The 18,748-nt window shown below is 50.2% G+C and overlaps 1 protein-coding gene across 1 annotated transcript in view; it reads left to right on the top strand.

Moving 5' to 3' along the window:
* Positions 1-18,748, top strand: part of LOC141074092 (uncharacterized) — a 70,392-nt gene that overhangs the window by 9,100 nt on the left and 42,544 nt on the right. The window contains exon 2 of the mRNA XM_073561608.1: positions 12,484-12,623. Within this exon, the coding sequence (XP_073417709.1) occupies positions 12,484-12,623 (140 nt within the window). The remainder of the gene's footprint in view (positions 1-12,483; positions 12,624-18,748) is intronic.

Genomic DNA, 18,748 nt, shown 5'->3' with positions numbered 1-18,748 from the left:
CGACAGGCCCGCACTACACATTAAGGACAAGTAGAGAGCGACAGACCCCGCACTACACATGGAGGATAGGTAGACAGTGACAGACCCCAATGGAGTACAAGTAGAGAGCGACAGACGCCACACTTTATATGGAGTACATGTAGAGAGCGACAGGCCCAACACTACACATGAAGGACAAGTAGAGCGAGAGAAGCCCCACACTACACATGAAGGACAAGTAGAGAGAGACAGGCCCCACACTACACATGAAGGACAAGTAGAGAAAGACAGGCCCCACACTACACATGAAGGACAAGTAGAGAGAGACAGGCCCCCGCACTACACATGAAGGACAAGTAGAGAGCGACAGGCCCCACACTACACATGAAGGACAAGTAGAGAGAGACAGGCCCCACACTACACATGAAGGACAAGTAGAGAGAGACAGGCCCCACACTACACATGAAGGACAAGTAGAGAGCGACAGACCCCGCACTACACATGAAGGACAAGTAGAGAGAGACAGGCCCCACACTACACATGAAGGACAAGTAGAGAGAGACAGGCCCCACACTACACATGAAGGACAAGTAGAGAGAGACAGGCCCCACACTACACATGAAGGACAAGTAGAGAGAGACAGACCCCGCACTACACATGAAGGACAAGTAGAGAGAGACAGGCCCCACACTACACATGAAGGACAAGTAGAGAGAGACAGACCCCGCACTACACATGAAGGACAAGTAGAGAGAGACAGACCCCGCACTACACATGAAGGACAAGTAGAGAGAGACAGGCCCCACACTACACATGAAGGACAAGTAGAGAGCGACAGACCCCGCACTACACATGAAGGACAAGTAGAGAGCGACAGGCCCCGCACTACACATTATGGACAAGTAGAGAGCGACAGACCCCGCACTACACATGGATGATAGGTAGACAGTGACAGACCCCAATGGAGTACAAGTAGAGAGCGACAAACGCCGCACTTTATATGGAGTACAAGTAGAGAGTGACAGGCCCCACACTACACATGAAGGACAAGTAGAGAGCGACAGGCCCCACACTACACATGAAGGACAAGTAGAGAGCGACAGGCCCCGCACTACACATTAAGGACAAGTAGAGAGCGACAGGCCCCGCACTACACATGGAGGATAGGAAGATAGTGAGAGACCCAAATGAAGTACAAGTAGAGAGCGACAGACCCCGCACTTTATGTGGAGTACAAGTAGAGAACGACAGACCCCGCACTTTATATGGAGTACAAGTAGAGAGCGACAGGCCCCACACTACACATGAAGGACAAGTAGAGAGAGACAGGCCCCACACTACACATGAAGGACATGTAGAGAGAGACAGGCCCCACACTACACATGAAGGACAAGTAGAGAGCGACAGACCCCGCACTGCACATGAAGGACAAGTAGAGAGCGACAGGTCCCGCACTACCCATTAAGGACAAGTAGAGAGCGACAGGACCCGCACTACACATGGAGGATAGGTAGACAGTGACAGACCCCAATGGAGTACAAGTAGAGAGTGACAGACCCCGCACTTTATGTGGAGTACAAGTAGAGAGCGACAGGCCCCACACTACACATGAAGAACAAGTAAAGAGTGACAGACCCTGCACTACATATAGAGGACAGATAGTGACATAACCAGCATTGAACATGGAGGATAGATGGATAGTGACAGTCCCTACACTACACATGGACGACAAAGCGAGAGCAAAAGACCCCATACTACACATGAAAGACTGGTATAATACGACAGAACTCGTACTACACATGGAAGACTAGTAGAGAGTGACAGACCTCGCACTGCACATGGAGGATAGGTAGAAAGTGACAGACTGCACTGCACGTGGAGGACAGATAAAGAGTGACGACCTCAGATGGATGGCAAGAAAAGCGTGTATTATAAACTTGTCTTCTGAAACAGGCTCCGCTCCCTTCCCTTATGGCCGCCATCCTTATTTTTTGACCTACATCATGTGAGGCAGTGACCGGTGTCACAGGTAGGGGTCGCTGATTGTGCTCCCCAGGTTGTGCACGGAGGTGTATGAAGGCCATGGGAGTACATGGCAGTCACAGGCGTAGCTGTGACTGCAATGCAGACTAAAAATAAGTGCTAACCTTGGACATGCTAGTGTCCAAGGCAAATGTAGGGAAAACTTGCTCTGGGATGTTGTCTTGTGATAGAGACTGCAGGATAGTAGTTGTGCAGTCCGTTTCACTCCAGGCCCGGGTTTCCATGTGGCTAAAGGCCACAGGTTCTTTTGTTAAAAGCCCTTCAGGAAAGGGTATGGGTGTGTTAGGTCCCGAGTGAGTTGGTGCTTGTTACTGTGCAGAGCAATTGGTGTTGCAGAGCACGGCCTGTGAGCGGAGCCAATAGGCCTGGCACCCACAGTGATGCTACCGTCCACTGTGACTGGTCTCAGAGGTGGATGTCCTTTGCCCGGAAGTGGATTGTCCTGTGCCCGAAGGAAGGATTGTGTTAAGGCTAGTTTCACATTAGCGTTTCTGTGCGCAGCGTAGGCCTGCATACTTTCCTTAAGATCCACATAGATCCACATGCGTCTTGCGTACCTATATTTAACATTGTGTACGCAGGGAAATGCGTTGCATGCGGATGCGTCCCCGTACGTCGTTTTGAGGTGCCCGCCGAACACAACATGCGGATGGACAACAGTTTTCCTCAATTTATTAGTTTAGCCAGCCCCCTTCTACAGCACAGGATATGAAGGAGCAAAGATGGGGGGTGGTTATTTGGTTTCGTTCCTTTTCATGACCAGCCCCTTTCTCAAGCACAGTTGATAATGAGACAGAGAAGGAGGTTGGCATTTATGGTTAAATTCATTTGTTTAGCCAGCCCCCTCCTCGAGTATAGCTGATGTAGAGCCGTGGAAGGGGACTGGCTGTTTGTCTTAAATCGTTAGTTTAGCCAACCCCGTCCCCCAACACAGCTAACAAAGAAAAAGAGAAGGGGCTGGCTTTGGGAGCTTTACTTCGCAGCCATTATTGCAATATGGACAGAGCCCGATAAGCTTCTGTTGTTGTTCCTAAGCACAGCTCGCTGGCATGCAGAAGTGCACGTATTTAAGAACACTTGTATTTGGTATGCCTTGTGTGGAGAACCTAAATTGTCTGATCCTTAAAGGGATATTACCACTGTGATCACCCTTTGCTCAAATGTGACGGCCATTGGTCACATTACAGGAGTGGATTGGGGAACCACATTCTGGACACAGACACGCAGACATTAATGACTTTTCCTGTAGATTCCACACTAAGGGCTCTTTCACATGTCTGTGTCTCCGGTACGTGTGGTGACAGTTTTCACACGTACCGGAGACACTGACACACGTAGACACGTTGAAATCTATGTTGTTGTGCACATGTCAGTGTATTTCCATGGATCGTGTGCCCGTGTGACCCACACATAGACATGTCCGGTTTTTTACCGGCAGCACAGGCCACAAAATGTGCCTTACACATGCACATGGGTGAAATACAGGGATGTCATCCGCGTGACACGTCCCGGCGCCTGAGAAACATTGGTACAGTAAGCGCTGTTCACTGTGAGAATGTCTCATCGTGATCAGCAGGGAATTCACTGAGCTTGAACTGCGATGACCTCATCACTGACTTTTTCCCCACGGTGCTGAGATCACCGCAATTCAGGGAACGCAGCCTCACTGACCGACGGTAACTACGATGATGTCACCGCCGGTCAGTGATGCTGCGCTTACAGCAGCTCATTCCCCAGTGGTTCTCAGCCTGTACGATCGCATTTTTGCACCGTCCAGGGTGAAAACTATGTATCCCACAGACATGGATTACGGTGTAGGACAGAACGACAGACAGGTGAGGGATATTTTTGTTTTTATTACAGGAGACAAGGGCTTCTGTGGCATTAGGCATTAGGTGAGTATAACTGTGTTTGTTATTTTTAAATAAAAATGGAAAACTGTGTTTTGTTTTATTTCAAACTAGCTGAAGAGCCCGGCGCTGCGCGGGCATAGTAACTAACTGTGGTTAGTTACAGCAAATTATAATTATCCTCCATCCCATAGTCCCGTGCCCATATACCCATCATACATATCCACGATCCCATAGTCGAGTGCCCATATACCCATCACACATCCTCCATCCCATAGTCCCATGCCCATATACCCATCACACATCCTCCATCCCATAGTCCCATGCCCATATACCCATCATACATATTCGCCATCCCATAGTCGAGTGCCCATATACCCATCACACATCCTTCATCTCATAGTCCCATGCCCATATACCCATCATACATATCCTCCATCCCATAGTCCCGTGCCCATATACCCATCATACATATCCGCCATCCCATAGTCCCGTGCCCATATACCCGTCATACATATCCTCCATCCCATAGTCCAGTGCCCATATACCCATCACACATCCTCCATCCCATAGTCAGCCATTATGACATCATAATGAGCGGCGGGGCTTGCAACCTATGATGACATCAGCATCGCCATGGCAACCATTATGACATAATGAGGGGCGGGGCTTGATACACACACACTTTTTCCCCATTATGTAGATAGGGGCAAAATTGTTTGGTGAATTGGAACGCGCAGGGTTAAAATTTCACCTCACAACATAGCCTATGACGCTCTCGGGGTCCAGACGTGTGACTGTGCCAAATTTTGTGGCTGTAGCTGCAACGGTGCTGATGCCAATCCCGGACATACACACATGCATACATACACACACTTGAGCTTTATATATTAGATAAGACTTATTTCTGTCTGTGTCTCTATTTACCATGTAACTATAGTATTGGTAATGGATAGGTGTCTTATAGACGCTTCTCCATTACTAAAATGTGGGCTTGATGTCACCTGACATTACAAAGGTGACATCAACCCCACAAATATGAACCCCACTTGTCACCACTACAGGGCAAGTGGGAAGAGCCAGGCAAAGCTCCAGAATTGACGCTTCTAATAGATGCATCTTTTCTTGGGTGGCTGCGGGCTGCAATTTTTAGACTGGGGGCCTATATCGCTGGCCCCTTACCAGCCTGAGAATACCAGCTGTCAGCTTTAGCTAGGCTGGTTGTTAAAAATGGTGGGAACCCCACGCCGTTTTTTTAAATTACTTATTTAAATAATTAAAAAAACAGTGTGGGGACCCCTCTATTCTTGATAACCAGCCTAGCTAAAGTTGACAGCTGTGGGTTGCTGCCCCCAGTTGTGAGTTTTGCCTGTCTGGTTCTAGAAAATAGAGGGGAACCCATGCCAATTTTTTTTTTAATTATTTTACAGTGCAGGAGCCGGCTGATAAGTACTCCCATCAGCCGCTCCTGCTATCACTGTTAGTAGCGTTAGCAGGCGTAAGCTGATGGGAGTAATAGTCCCATCAGCTGCGCCTGCTGTCATTGTTTTCACTTGAATATAACTCATCATTCTCCTCTGCTTGCGCTGATCGCCGGCAGAGCAGGGGAGAATGATGAGAGCCGTCTTCAGCACCCGGCACCCTCTTACTGTACTTCTTCTTCCCTGGCACCCGTCCGTGTGGTACTGATGCAGCACATGATTGCTAAACGTGTGCTGCAAGTATTACACACACGGACACTGTCATCTCTGGTACTGGAAATATCAGAATGTGCGGCCTTACAGACACCACTTTCCTGGCAGACACCCGCCTTCTAGTGAAGCGCTTAGCGGGGCCCGTGTCCCAGCCTTCATTAGGAGATATTTGTTTACTGCCTCTGTGATTTATGGGCTTTGGGTGGATTTCTCAAAGTCTCTGATGTCTGGGCATCTGAACCTTGTGACTTGTGTGATCTTTTAAATTTTTAGGGTTTTCTCAATTAGGTAAAATTACAAAATGATTGTAAAAACCTGCAACTCTGCAGTTTACCTCTCATTAACAATTCTGCCTGTTCTCAAGACTGGATGGACTTCTGGTTCTACAGTTTACTACTCATTGCTGGGTCACGGGCCATCTCTGAAGTCTGTCAGAGGTGGCCGTTCTCCTACTCATTGCTGGGTCACGGGCCATCTCTGAAGTCTGTCAGAGGTGGCCGTTCTCCTACTCATTGCTGGGTCACGGGCCATCTCTGAAGTCTGTCAGAGGTGGCCGTTCTACTCATTGCTGGGTCACGGGCCATCTCTGAAGTCTGTCAGAGGTGGCCGTTCTCCTACTCATTGCTGGATCACGGGCCATCTCTGAAGTCTGTCAGAGGTGACCGTTCTCCTTCTCATTGCTGGGTCACGGGCCATCTCTGAAGTCTGTCAGAGGTGGCCGTTCTCCTACTCATTGCTGGGTCACGGGCCATCTCTGAAGTCTGTCAGAGGTGGCCGTTCTACTCATTGCTGGGTCACGGGCCATCTCTGAAGTCTGTCAGAGGTGGCCGTTCTCCTACTCATTGCTGGATCACGGGCCATCTCTGAAGTCTGTCAGAGGTGGCCGTTCTCCTTCTCATTGCTGGGTCACGGGCCATCTCTGAAGTCTGTCAGAGGTGGCCGTTCTCCTACTCATTGCTGGGTCACGGGCCATGTCTGAAGTCTGTCAGAGGTGGCCGTTCTCCTACTCATTGCTGGGTCACGGGCCATCTCTGAAGTCTGTCAGAGGTGGCCGTTCTCCTACTCATTGCTTGGTCACGGGCCATCTCTGAAATCTGTCAGAGGTGGCCGTTCTCCTACTCATTGCTTGGTCACGGGCCATCTCTGAAGTCTGTCAGAGGTGGCCGTTCTCCTACTCATTGCTGGGTCACGGGCCATCTCTGAAGTCTGTCAGAGGTGGCCGTTCTCCTACTCATTGCTGGGTCACGGGCCATGTCTGAAGTCTGTCAGAGGTGGCCGTTCTCCTACTCATTGCTGGGTCACGGGCCATCTCTGAAGTCTGTCAGAGGTGGCCGTTCTCCTACTCATTGCTGGGTCACGGGCCATCTCTGAAGTCTGTCAGAGGTGGCCGTTCTCCTACTCATTGCTTGGTCACGGGCCATCTCTGAAGTCTGTCAGAGGTGGTCGTTCTCCTAGGCAAGTAGCGCTTGCTCACGGTATCTTTGCTATGCAGCTTACAAGTGGTGCTCAGAGTCCGGCCTGATCGCTGTATACTGCTCTACTCTGATGCTGCAAAGGTAAATAGGCAAAAAAACCACAGCACTCCAGAGAAAAAGGAAGGTTGTTCGGTGCTCAAGTAAGGTTTCTAACCCATAAATATGTCCAAAAATACTTGGTACTCAAAAATGAAGAAGCAGGTTTTTTTAATTTCTTTTGGTAGAAAACTGCAAAAGATACAGATAGGGTGATAGATACCCTAAGGTAGTAGCAAAGTCTATGCTGCTGGTATTATATAGAGGCTGGAGCACGAGTCTATCTGGTTGGAGTTGGATTAATGTGACTGGATAAACCGGGGCTACAGGAATGGGTTAACAGCGCTAGGGGTGCAGGTTCTGCAAACAGATACAGCGCTTAGTGCCCGCAGGAGGAATCCAGGGTGCCGCCGTCACATTAATCCAACTCCAACCAGATAGACTCGTGCTCCAGCCAAGCATGGGAGAGCGCATAGTCCAAGTGTCGGAAATGGCACAGTCCAAGCGTGGGAGAGCGCACAGTCCAAGCGTGGGAGAGCGCACAGTCCAAGCGTGGGAGAGCGCACAGTCCAAGCGTGGGAGAGCGCAGAGTCCAAGCGCGGGAGGGCGCACAGTCCAAGCGTGGGAGAGCGCACAGTCCAAGCTTGGGAGAGCACACAATCCAAGCGTGGGAGAGCGCACAGTCCAAGCGTGGGAGAGCGCACAGTCCAAGCGTGGGAGAGCGCACAGTCCAAGCGTGGGAGAGCGCACAGTCCAAGCGTGGGAGAGCGCACAGTCCAAGCGCGGGAGGGCGCACAGTCCAAGCGTGGGAGAGCGCACAGTCCAAGCGTGGGAGAGCGCACAGTCCAAGCGTGGGAGAGCGCACAGTCCAAGCGCGGGAGGGCGCACAGTCCAAGTGTCGGAAATGGTACAGTCCAAGCGTGGGAGAGAGCACATTCCAAGCATGGGAGAGTGCACAGTCCAAGCGTCGGAGAGCGCACAGTCCAAGTGTTGGAAATGGTACAGTCCAAGCATGGGAGAGTGCACAGTCCAAGCGTCGGAGAGCGCACAGTACAAGCATGGGAGAGCGCACAGTCCAAGCATTGAAGAGTTCACAGCCCAAGCATGGGAGAGCGCACAGTCCAAGCGTGATAGAGCCCACAGTCTAAGCATGAGACAGTGCAAGTGTGAGAGAGCGCACAGTCCAAGCGTGGGAGAGCGCACAGTCCAAGCATGGGAGAGCGCACAGTCCAAGCGTGATAGAGCCCACAGTCTAAGCATGAGACAGTGCACAGTGCAAGTGTGAGAGAGCGCACAGTCCAAGCGTGGGAGAGCACACAGACCAAGTGTGGGAGAGCGCACAGCCAAGCGTGGGAGACCGCATAGTCCAAGTGTCGGAAATTGTACAGTCCAAGCGTGGGAGAGCGCACAGTCCAAGCGTGGGAGAGCGCACAGTCCAAGCGTGGGAGAGCACACAGACCAAGCGTCGGAGAGCGCACAGTCCAAGCGTCAGAGAGCGCACAGTACAAGCATGGGAGAGCGCACAGTCCAAGCGTGATAGAGCCCACAGTCTAAGCATGAGACAGTGCACAGTGCAAGTGTGAGAGAGCGCACAGTCCAAGCGTGGGAGAGCGCACAGTCCAAGCGTGGGAGAGCGCACAGTCCAAGCATGGGAGAGCACACAGACCAAGCGTCGGAGGGCGCACAGTCCAAGCGTCGGAGAGCGCACAGTCCAAGCATGGGAGAGTGCACAGTCCAAGCATGGGAGAGTGCACTGTCCAAGCGTGGGAGAGCGCACAGTCCAAGCGTGGGAGAGTGCACAGTCCAAGCATGGGAGAGTGCACAGTCCCAGCGTGGGAGAGCGCAGAGTCCCAGCGTGGGAGAGTTCACAGTTCAAGCGTGGCAGAGTTCACAGTCCAAGCCACTGGTGCAACAATGCTGACAGCCTGATCTGTCAATCTTCGAGAGCGCACCACCCCATGACAAGCAGAAGCATCAGAATAACTTAAGTCCTATTTAAAGACAACCTGTCACTACAGTTTGACCTCTCAAAGTATAGAGTCGATCTGTGATGCCAAAACATTTGTAAAGTGGCCCTAACACCGCAGCTCTTAAATCTATTGGGCAATTTTCCAAGGATTTGAGGCCAGAATTCTAAGTTTTTCTTACCTTCGCTGCTTCGATTGACGGCCAACTCCGCTGCCTAAAATTTCTGTTAATGAGAGAGCAAAGCCACAACGGGCAACAGAATTGATGCACGGTATTTCGGGACTACGCCTCTTCTTCTTGATGGCTGTCTTAGTTTGATGAATCGGTCCCACAGATCTGTGCAATATCCTGCAGCAAAACTGAGGTGTCGCAATCGGCGCTTTAACCGTGCATGTGCACTGTATGGAGGACACCGAATTATGAGAAACCGGAAACACCGAGCATGGTGTAAGGGGAAGCCAGGGTCGGAGGCATATTAACCACTTATGGCTTTTTTCTCATCATTCTTAGTTATTATTTAGCGCCAATATATACCACAGCGCTGTACAGACACCATCGCTGTCCCCATTGGGGCTCACAATCTACATTCCCTATCACTAGGTCTGTGGGAGGAAACAGGAGAATCTGGAAGAAACCCACGCAAACAGGGGGAGAACATGTATAACGTCATGCAGATGTCCTTGGTGGGATTTGAACTCAGGATCCAGCGCTGCAAAGAAACAGTACTAACCACTGAGCCACCGTGTGCTAACCACTGAGCCACTGTGTCCTAGCCGTTGAACAGGGGTGCCACATGCGTAGGACTAGGGTTCCACCCTCCGCTGACAGCTTCGTACAGTAGTAGAACAGGGTGAGGCACATCCCACTGGTTCCTCTGTCGTCTGGTTAACATTTTTTACTCTTGTTGGTGGTCTTGTTTATTTGAACTTTTTCGTATTTTTAGATTGGTAAATAAAAGTTATATATGTGATTAATGTGAAGTCCCTTCCGTCAATTCATGATTGTTACAAACTTCTCACGTGTATTTTTTTTTTTTTCTTTAAGCTATGAATTTGTCCTAACCACTGATCCATTGCCTACTAATCATATAGCCACCATGTGCTAAACACTGAGCCACTGTGTGGTAACCACTGAGCCACTGTGTCCTAAACACTGAGCCACTGCCTGCTAACCACTAACCTACTTGTTGTGAACTCATTTTCTGGTCTGCCTCTGGTTTCTGGTGAGGGAGCTGGTTGTGCTGACAGAGGAGTTGTGAGTTCTCTTTCCGGGCTCCCTCTGGTGGTGGCAGGAGGTAGTGAAGCTGATCTAATTAACAGAGACCTGCCACCTGATAATGAGGAAGAGGAGTGGACATCTGGAGTCTCAGACTGGATTTAAGACAGCCGACTCCCTATTCCCATGCTGGTGATTTTTTCCTGCCACCTGAGGTCTTAGTTTCCAGCTCAGTTCCTGCCTTCTCAAGCTAAGTTGTCTTTGCTATTGTTCACATTTGATTTGGTTTGGTCTATTCAGTTTTTTGTGTGGTCAGCCAGCCCCGGCTGGGGCTGTGCTGAATTTCCACTCTTATGTCACTGTATGTGCCAGTTTGCTTTTTGTCCTTTGTTAGATTGGCCTCTTTTTGCTCTGTTCTCAGAATATACCAGAGTGCTGATATAGTGGGAGAAGTCTAGTGACTTCAGGGTATTTTTTGCTATCAGAAGTGTTGGACATTTTGCAGGGTTTTTTGGCGTGATTGCAGACAGTATCTTTCCTTTCTGGTCCTGTCTAGTCAGTGTGGGCCCCATTGTTTGCTCAGCCTATTTTCCTACCTGTGTTCGTGTTTTCATCTTGTCTCACAGTCAATACATGTGTGGGGGCTGTCTATTCCTTTGGGGTCTGCTCTGGGGCAGTTTTAGATTTCCCCTTTTCTTGCTTTAGGCTTATTTAGTCCTCCGACTGTGATGAGGCGTCTAGAATCATCGTAGGTACGCTCCACGGCTGCTGTTAGTTGTGTGGTTAGGATCAGGGGTCTGCAATCCACGTAGTTACCAACCTCTCTGGTTTTCTGTGACTTGGCTTGGTCTTGTTTTCCTCCTTTGTGACCCATTCATAACACTACCATCTGCTAAGTTCTGATCCACCGTGTGCTAACCACAACCACTGAGCCTCTTCTTGCTAACCACTGAGCCACTGCCTGCTAACCACTGTGCCACCATTCTGCCTTTCTCAGTGTAACCTTACAGCAGCCCGAGAGAAATCCAGCTCAACAAACTTGTGAACAAACTTCTTTCTTTATTCACCAAAAAGCGCTCATCAGAGGGCAAAACAATATCAGCGCTGACAGTTACATGATATGACATTGACGTGTTTCAGGTGGCTACGCACCCTTAATCATGATACATGGTGGGGTCTCAATGCTGGGACCCCAACTACTCTGCAGTGAAATGAGTGTCCATCTGTGTTGCATTCACGTGTCAGATGATGGGGTCACACTGGTTGGACCCCCCCCCCCACTAATACCACACCCTGTAAAAATGTCGAGATCATTTTCTGTTCAGTCTTCAAGGTATGATATGCATACATATCACCAGAAAGTGATAGGAAGGGGTTAACAGCGAGCTGTAGTGTAAACAAAGCAGTTTCCATAGCCGGAATATCGAGTTCGCAGATACGATGTGGCTTCCACTGCACAGGTGACTGCACGTAGTATTGTATCTAAGGTACAAGATCCACGTATTGGAGTGAGCAGTAGCCAGCAATGCGGGAAGCCTCTGCTCGTATAGTTGTCTGGAAATCGGAAGTTTCCGCTCTCAAGGCTGCAAATCTTGTCACAATCATAACTGGAAGCACACTGAGTGCGAGTACGTGCACACTGGTGTTAACCGTTGCCCACATTCTGCAAGGTGCAAAGCTCTCTCCAAATCGTGCAGGTTTCATTGTGGTATTCCACGAATTTGCTGCAGATTTCGCCATCTACATTTCATCTTCTTGTGGCCACATCAGTTACTCCATGAAAAGCTTTCTTCAGAGGAAGTGATAAATGTAAAGTCACCGGGACCACCACCAATCAGTGGAATGTGTGGGGGGCTTGTGGTACTAATGGTGCACTCAGAAGGTCTCAATGTCCCTTAGCCATTGAATGTGTGCCTGTGTGATGCCCCTGAAATGAGGGTATGGGCCCCCCATCCTAGGTATCTGTTGGGTCCTGGTGGTGGGATCCCCACCTATCATACACTTATCACCTGTCTTGTGCATAGGTGATAAACAATTTTAGTTGGATAGCCTTTTGAGAAGGACACGATTGCATATAAAAACCTTACTAATCTTAACATTCAGTGCATGCCTTTTCCTATTTCTTTTAATTGTGCCCTCTGGAACGTTCGGTCAGTGTGTGAAAGCTAACTTACATTCACCATTTTATCCTTTCTAATTCTCTTAATGTTCTGGCTCTTACAGAAACATGGATCCAGCAGTCGGACACCATTTCATCTGCTGCTCTCTCGTACGGTGGGCTGAAATTTTCACATACCGCCAGTCCTCAGAACACACAAGGTGAAGGTGTTGGTCTGCATTCTTCGGCACAATGTGCTTTCCAGGTAATCCCCCCGGTACCCACACTTATGTTTCCTTCCTTTTGAAGTCCACATCATTAGACTCTTTAAACCCTTCTCCCTGCCAGTCGCGGTTGTGTATCGCCCTCCGGGCTCATCCTGTCAGTTGGTGCCATGGGATTGGAGGATGGCTCAAGTGGTACCAATATTTAAGAACGGTAAGAAGGTGGGTAAATGGTGCAAAATTTTTGAGGGCATTATAAGAGATGACCTGCAGAAATATATTGTAAATAATAATATAATAACTGACAACCAGCATTTATTCATGAAGAATAAGTCGTGGCTAACTAATATGATGGGTTTCTATGAGGAGGTAAGTGCAAATCTCTATATTGGCCATGCATGCGGCTGATGTGATTTATCTGGACTTTGCAAAGGCAATGCCACATTTCAGCCTTATACTGAAGCCACAAAAGCAAGGACTGGGGGAAAATGGTATGCAGATGGGTAAGGAATTAACTAAATAACAGGAAACAAAGGGTCATCAGTGGGGACCACAGAGATCTGTACTGGGAGCAGTGGGGACCGCAGAGATCTGTACTGGGAGCAGTGAGGACCGCCAGGATCTGTTCTGGGAGCAGTGGGGACCGCAGGGATCTGTACTGGGAGCAGTGGGAACCGCAGGGATCTGTACTGGGAACAGTGAGGACCACAGAGATCTGTACTGGGAGCAGTGAGGACCGCAGGGATCTGTACTGGGAGCAGTGAGGACCGCAGAGATCTGTACTGGGAGCAGTGGGGACCGCAGAGATCTGTACTGGGAGCAGTGGGGACCGCAGGGATCTGTACTGGGAGCAGTGAGGACCGCAGGGATCTGTACTGGGAGCAGTGGGAACCGCAGGGATCTGTACTGGGAGCAGTGAGGACCACAGAGATCTGTACTGGGAGCAGTGGGGACCGCAGAGATCTGTACTGGGAGCAGTGAGGACCGCAGGGATCTGTACTGGGAGCAGTGAGGACCGCAGGGATCTGTACTGGGAGCAGTGGGAACCGCAGGGATCTGTACTGGGAGCAGTGAGGACCGCAGAGATCTGTACTGGGAGCAGTGGGGACCGCAGGGATCTGTACTGGGAGCAGTGAGGACCTTAGGGATCTGTACTGGGAGCAGTGGGGACCGCAGGGATCTGTACTGGGAGCAGTGGGGACCGCAGGGATCTCTACTGGGAGCTGTGGGGACCGCAGGGATCTGTACTGGGAGCAGTGGGGACCGCAGGGATCTGTACTGGGAGCAGTGAGGACCGCAGAGATCTGTACTGGGAGCAGTGGGGACCACAGGGATCTGTGCTGGGAGCAGTGGGGACCGCAGGGATCTGTACTGGGAGCAGTGAGGACCGCAGGAATCTGTGCTGGGAGCAGTGGGGACCGCAGGGATCTGTACTGGGAGCAGTGGGGACTGCAGGAATCTGTAATGGGAGCAGTGGGGACCGCAGGGATCTGTACTGGGAGCAGTGAGGACCGCAGGGATCTGTACTGGGAGCAGTGGGGACCGCAGGGATCTGTACTGGGAGCAGTGAGGACCGCAGGGATCTGTACTGGGAGCAGTGAGGACCGCAGGGATCTGTACTGGGAGCAGTGAGGACCGTAGGGATCTGTACTGGGAGCAGTGGGGACCGCAGGGATCTGTACTGGGAGCAGTGGGGACCGCAGGGATCTCTACTGGGAGCTGTGGGGACCGCAGGGATCTGTACTGGGAGCAGTGGGGACCGCAGGGATCTGTACTGGGAGCAGTGGGGACCGCAGAGATCTGTACTGGGAGCAGTGGGGACCACAGGGATCTGTGCTGGGAGCAGTGGGGACCGCAGGGATCTGTACTGGGAGCAGTGAGGACCGCAGGAATCTGTGCTGGGAGCAGTGGGGACCGCAGGGATCTGTACTGGGAGCAGTGGGGACTGCAGGAATCTGTAATGGGAGCAGTGGGGACCGCAGGGATCTGTACTGGGAGCAGTGAGGACCGCAGGGATCTGTACTGGGAGCAGTGGGGACCGCAGGGATCTGTACTGGGAGCAGTGAGGACCGCAGGAATCTGTACTGGGAGCAGTGAGGACCGCAGGGATCTGTACTGGGAGCAGTGAGGACCGCAGGGATCTGTACTGGGAGCAGTGAGGACCGCAGGGATCTGTACTGGGAGCAGTGAGGACCGCAGGGATCTGTACTGGGAGCAGTGAGGACCGCAGGGATCTGTACTTGGAGCAGTGGGGACCGCTGGGATCTGTGCTAGGACCGATTCTTTTTAACCCCTTTATTAATGACCTTGTGGATGGGATTGAGAGTAAAGTGTCTTTGCTGATGACACCAAACTATGTAGGCTATTAAAATCTGACCTTGACATTACAATATTGGAAAACGATCTGAATAAGATGTCTGAATGGGCAAACACTTGGTAAATGAGGTTTAGTGTAGGCAAATGTAGAGTAATGCACTGAGGACGGAGAAATCCTTTAGCTGCATATACACTAAATGGGAGAATACTCAGGATACAGAACAGGAGAAGGACGGGGGATCCTCATTACAAGTAAGCTGAGCAGCAGCACTCAATGTCAGGCAGCAGCCGCAAAAGCAAACAAGATTTTAATATGTATAAAAATAGAGATAAAATCCCGCGATCCCGACGTATTGTTACCCCTTTATAAATCACTGGTGAGGCCACATCTAGAATATGGGATCTAGTTCTGGGCTCCACATTTTAAAAAGGATATTCAGTAGTTAGAATCAGTTCAAAGTCGGGTAGCTAGATTATTACAAGGGATGGAGGCCTCTCATATGAAGGTACGTTGGAAAAATTGGGCTTGGTTAGCTTAGAAAAAAATGCCTCACAGGAGATCTCATTTAAATGTCTAAATCCATGTGTGGTCAGTACAGAGGACGGCGCAGGACCTGTTCCTTCCATAGACCAAACTAAGGACTAGGGGCTACTGACTGCGGGTGGAAGAAAGGCGATTCCGGCAGCTAAATTGGAAAGGGTTCTTTACAGTTAGAGCAGTCAGACTGTGGAATGCCGACCACAAGAGGTAGTAATGGCCGACACTATGACAGCTCTTATACAAGGGCCGGATAATTTCCTCGATACACAGAACATTGCGGGTTATAGTTAAATTAGTGACGAAATGTACAATTGTTGGAGAAGGGTTGAACTTGATGGACCCGGGTCTATTTTCAACCTATGTAACTATATAACCTCAACTCACTAACCTAGCTCTCCCCTGTTCTCTCCTTCTAAATATTACTCAGAATCTGCTCCCTCCTATTCATCTGTCTCCACACCCTCCATGCACATGATAATTGCACTTAAACACACGGTCTGACGACCGGATCATGCAGCTTTATATGAAAATCCCGATTTATTACAATTGCTGAACTTGAAATAACCTGCACTTTTCACCTATTGTGCCCCCATCTTTCCTTGCAGATTGTCAGCTTGCGAGCAGCCGGACCCTCGCTCCTAATGTAACTGTGTAACTCGCCTTCCTTTTTATTGAATTTGTTGTCTCTATAAGTCCCTGCTGAATTGTAAAGTGCTGCTGAATATGTTGACACTATATAAATTATTATTATTATTGTCAGGGGTTTGGAAGCCCCTCAACATTGCTAACGCCCCCATTCACATTGGATGGCTGTCGGCTGAACGATGCTTTGGCTTATCACAGGAGCATGCGTACGGCAGAGCGCTCTGTATTCATTCACTCTGCCGGTGGACATCGCTCGGGGCTCATCTCCAGAAGAACAGTGCGATGGGCAATTCTAAATCATATCTAGAAGGAGGCAAATAGATATTGATGTCTCTCCGCACTGTATTTTGGAGAGATCTGGGGGCTCTAGGGGTCAGATCCCGGCACTCGGCATCTGTGACAATGATGACAACAAGATAACACTTTAATTACAATTGATTTTCTAAATATGACACGTTTCCACATTAGCCTGCCACTATCAGATGGCACTGACGCACCGCTGGCCCGATCCCTGCACTACAGAACAATCCGGGAGATTACGCCCCATGGCACAGGAGCGGCTTTATTTCCTGCAGCTCTTTAAATGGATGAATTAGGGATCTCCTGGGGCAGATCTGTCTTGTGCAGGTGTTTGTGGATGAATTAGGGATCTCCTGGGGCAGATCTGTCTTGTGCAGGTGTTTGTGGATGAATTAGGGATCTCCTGGGGCAGATCTGTCTTGTGCAGGTGTTTGTGGATGAATTAGGGATCTCCTGGGGCAGATCTGTCTTGTGCAGGTGTTTGTGGATGAATTAGGGATCTCCTGGGGCAGATCTGTCTTGTGCAGGTGTTTGCGGTTTCTTGAGATAGAAGACACAACAAGACGTCTTCAGTCTCCTCGGCCGCAGGAATGTGCACAGGGCACCGGGCGGCACTCGCTATTATTCTGTGGGTACGACGCTTCCTACGCGGCATCGTCAGTTCCCACTCCATGCGTTATATGAACCTGTCTGCAGAAATCCATCCAATCTGCCAAGTGTGAACTCACCTGAGCGCACGTTCTGACCTTTGTGTACGGCCTCCGTAGAACGCTGAGCAGAGACGACGCAGGTCAAAGCATCTCCGTTTCCAGCGAGCCGCTGCCTTTGTTGTCTCGCTAAAAATGGAGTCATTGCAAACTTTTGGAAGTTACCTTATAAAAGATTCTGTAGCGCTGCGCGGTAATCGCACCAACGAAAAATGTGCACATTCTTTTACTGAAGACCGACTTTTCTTATGCCATGATCCCTGTCCCCTGAAAATGCATCTGGAGGATGGGTCTGGTCTGAAGTGTTGCAGCGTCGTGCACAGGAATCCTTCCAGAAGTGCTGCTTATCTCAAGGATATGCTTTCACGACTTCCATAGAAGCCGAGGACTTGTCCCAGAGATATGCGACCACTTTATGAGATGCCTATGTGCATTGATGTCACCTAACAGGAGATCTTCATATCAGCAGGCTCAGTGCGCCCCCTACTTGAGGATAGAGGAACAGATCGTTTGGAGATGGTGCACACCTAGAATGGCAGCTTTTCCTGTATACTGGTATACAGTGTGGGAGTATATATGCTCCTCAGACACTGTCATTGCAACACCAAGAAGGAAAAGTTGTGTAATTCTGGAAATCATAGGACAGAAATGTCACTGATCTGTAAGTGACGGAAAATTGAAAGCGACATCATCAGAACCTCTGGATGTATCCTGCCTGGATCATCAGCAGAAATCCCAGCACCTCCGGCCTCGACTGCTGTCACTGAGGTTATTAATGGTCGTCTAAGGAAGGTTCTGCTGCTGAGTGTACAAATCATCAGGATCCGCAGCCTAGCAGCTCCTGTGTAATCACCCCAATGTGCTCAATTGTGACAAGTCTGGAGACGCTGCTGGCAGCTCCTGTGTAATCATGGACCAATGACGCCCCCAATGTGCGCGACGGAGACAAGACCGGAGACTCTGCCAGCAGCTCATGTGTAATCACCGACCATTGACGCCCCCAATGTGCACAACGGAGACAAGACCGGAGACTCTGCCAGTAGCTCCTGTGTAATCATCGACCAATGTCGCCCCCAATGTGCACAACGGAGACAAGACCGGAGACTCTGCCAGTAGCTCCTGTGTAATCATCGACCAATGTCGCACCCAATGTGCACAACGGAGACAAGACCGGAGACTCTGCCAGTAGCTCCTGTGTAATCACCGACCAATGTCGCACCCAATGTGCACAACGGAGACAAGACCGGAGACTCTGCCAGCAGCTCATGTGTAATCACCGACCATTGACGCCCCCAATGTGCACAACGGAGACAAGACCGGAGACTCTGCCAGCAGCTCATGTGTAATCACCGACCATTGACGCCCCCAATGTGCACAACGGAGACAAGACCGGAGACTCTGCCAGTAGCTCCTGTGTAATCATCGACCAATGTCGCCCCCAATGTGCACGACGGAGACAAGACCGGAGATTCTGCCAGCATCTCCTGTGTAATCACCCCAATATGCTCAATGGAGACAAGTCTGGAGACGCTGCTGGCAGCTCCTGTGTAATCACTGTCCAATGTGCACGATGGAGACAAGACCGGAGACGCTGCAGTCATAGAAGCAGGTTTAGGCCTCCAGGCGGATCACAGTAATAACAGGAACATGCGGCCTG

This window comes from Dendrobates tinctorius, unplaced genomic scaffold, assembly GCF_039654945.1.
Source record: "Dendrobates tinctorius isolate UK_male_01 unplaced genomic scaffold, ASM3965494v1 ptg000323l, whole genome shotgun sequence".
NCBI classification, from domain to species: Eukaryota; Metazoa; Chordata; class Amphibia; order Anura; family Dendrobatidae; genus Dendrobates; species Dendrobates tinctorius.
This window is presented reverse-complemented; position numbering and strand designations above follow the sequence as displayed.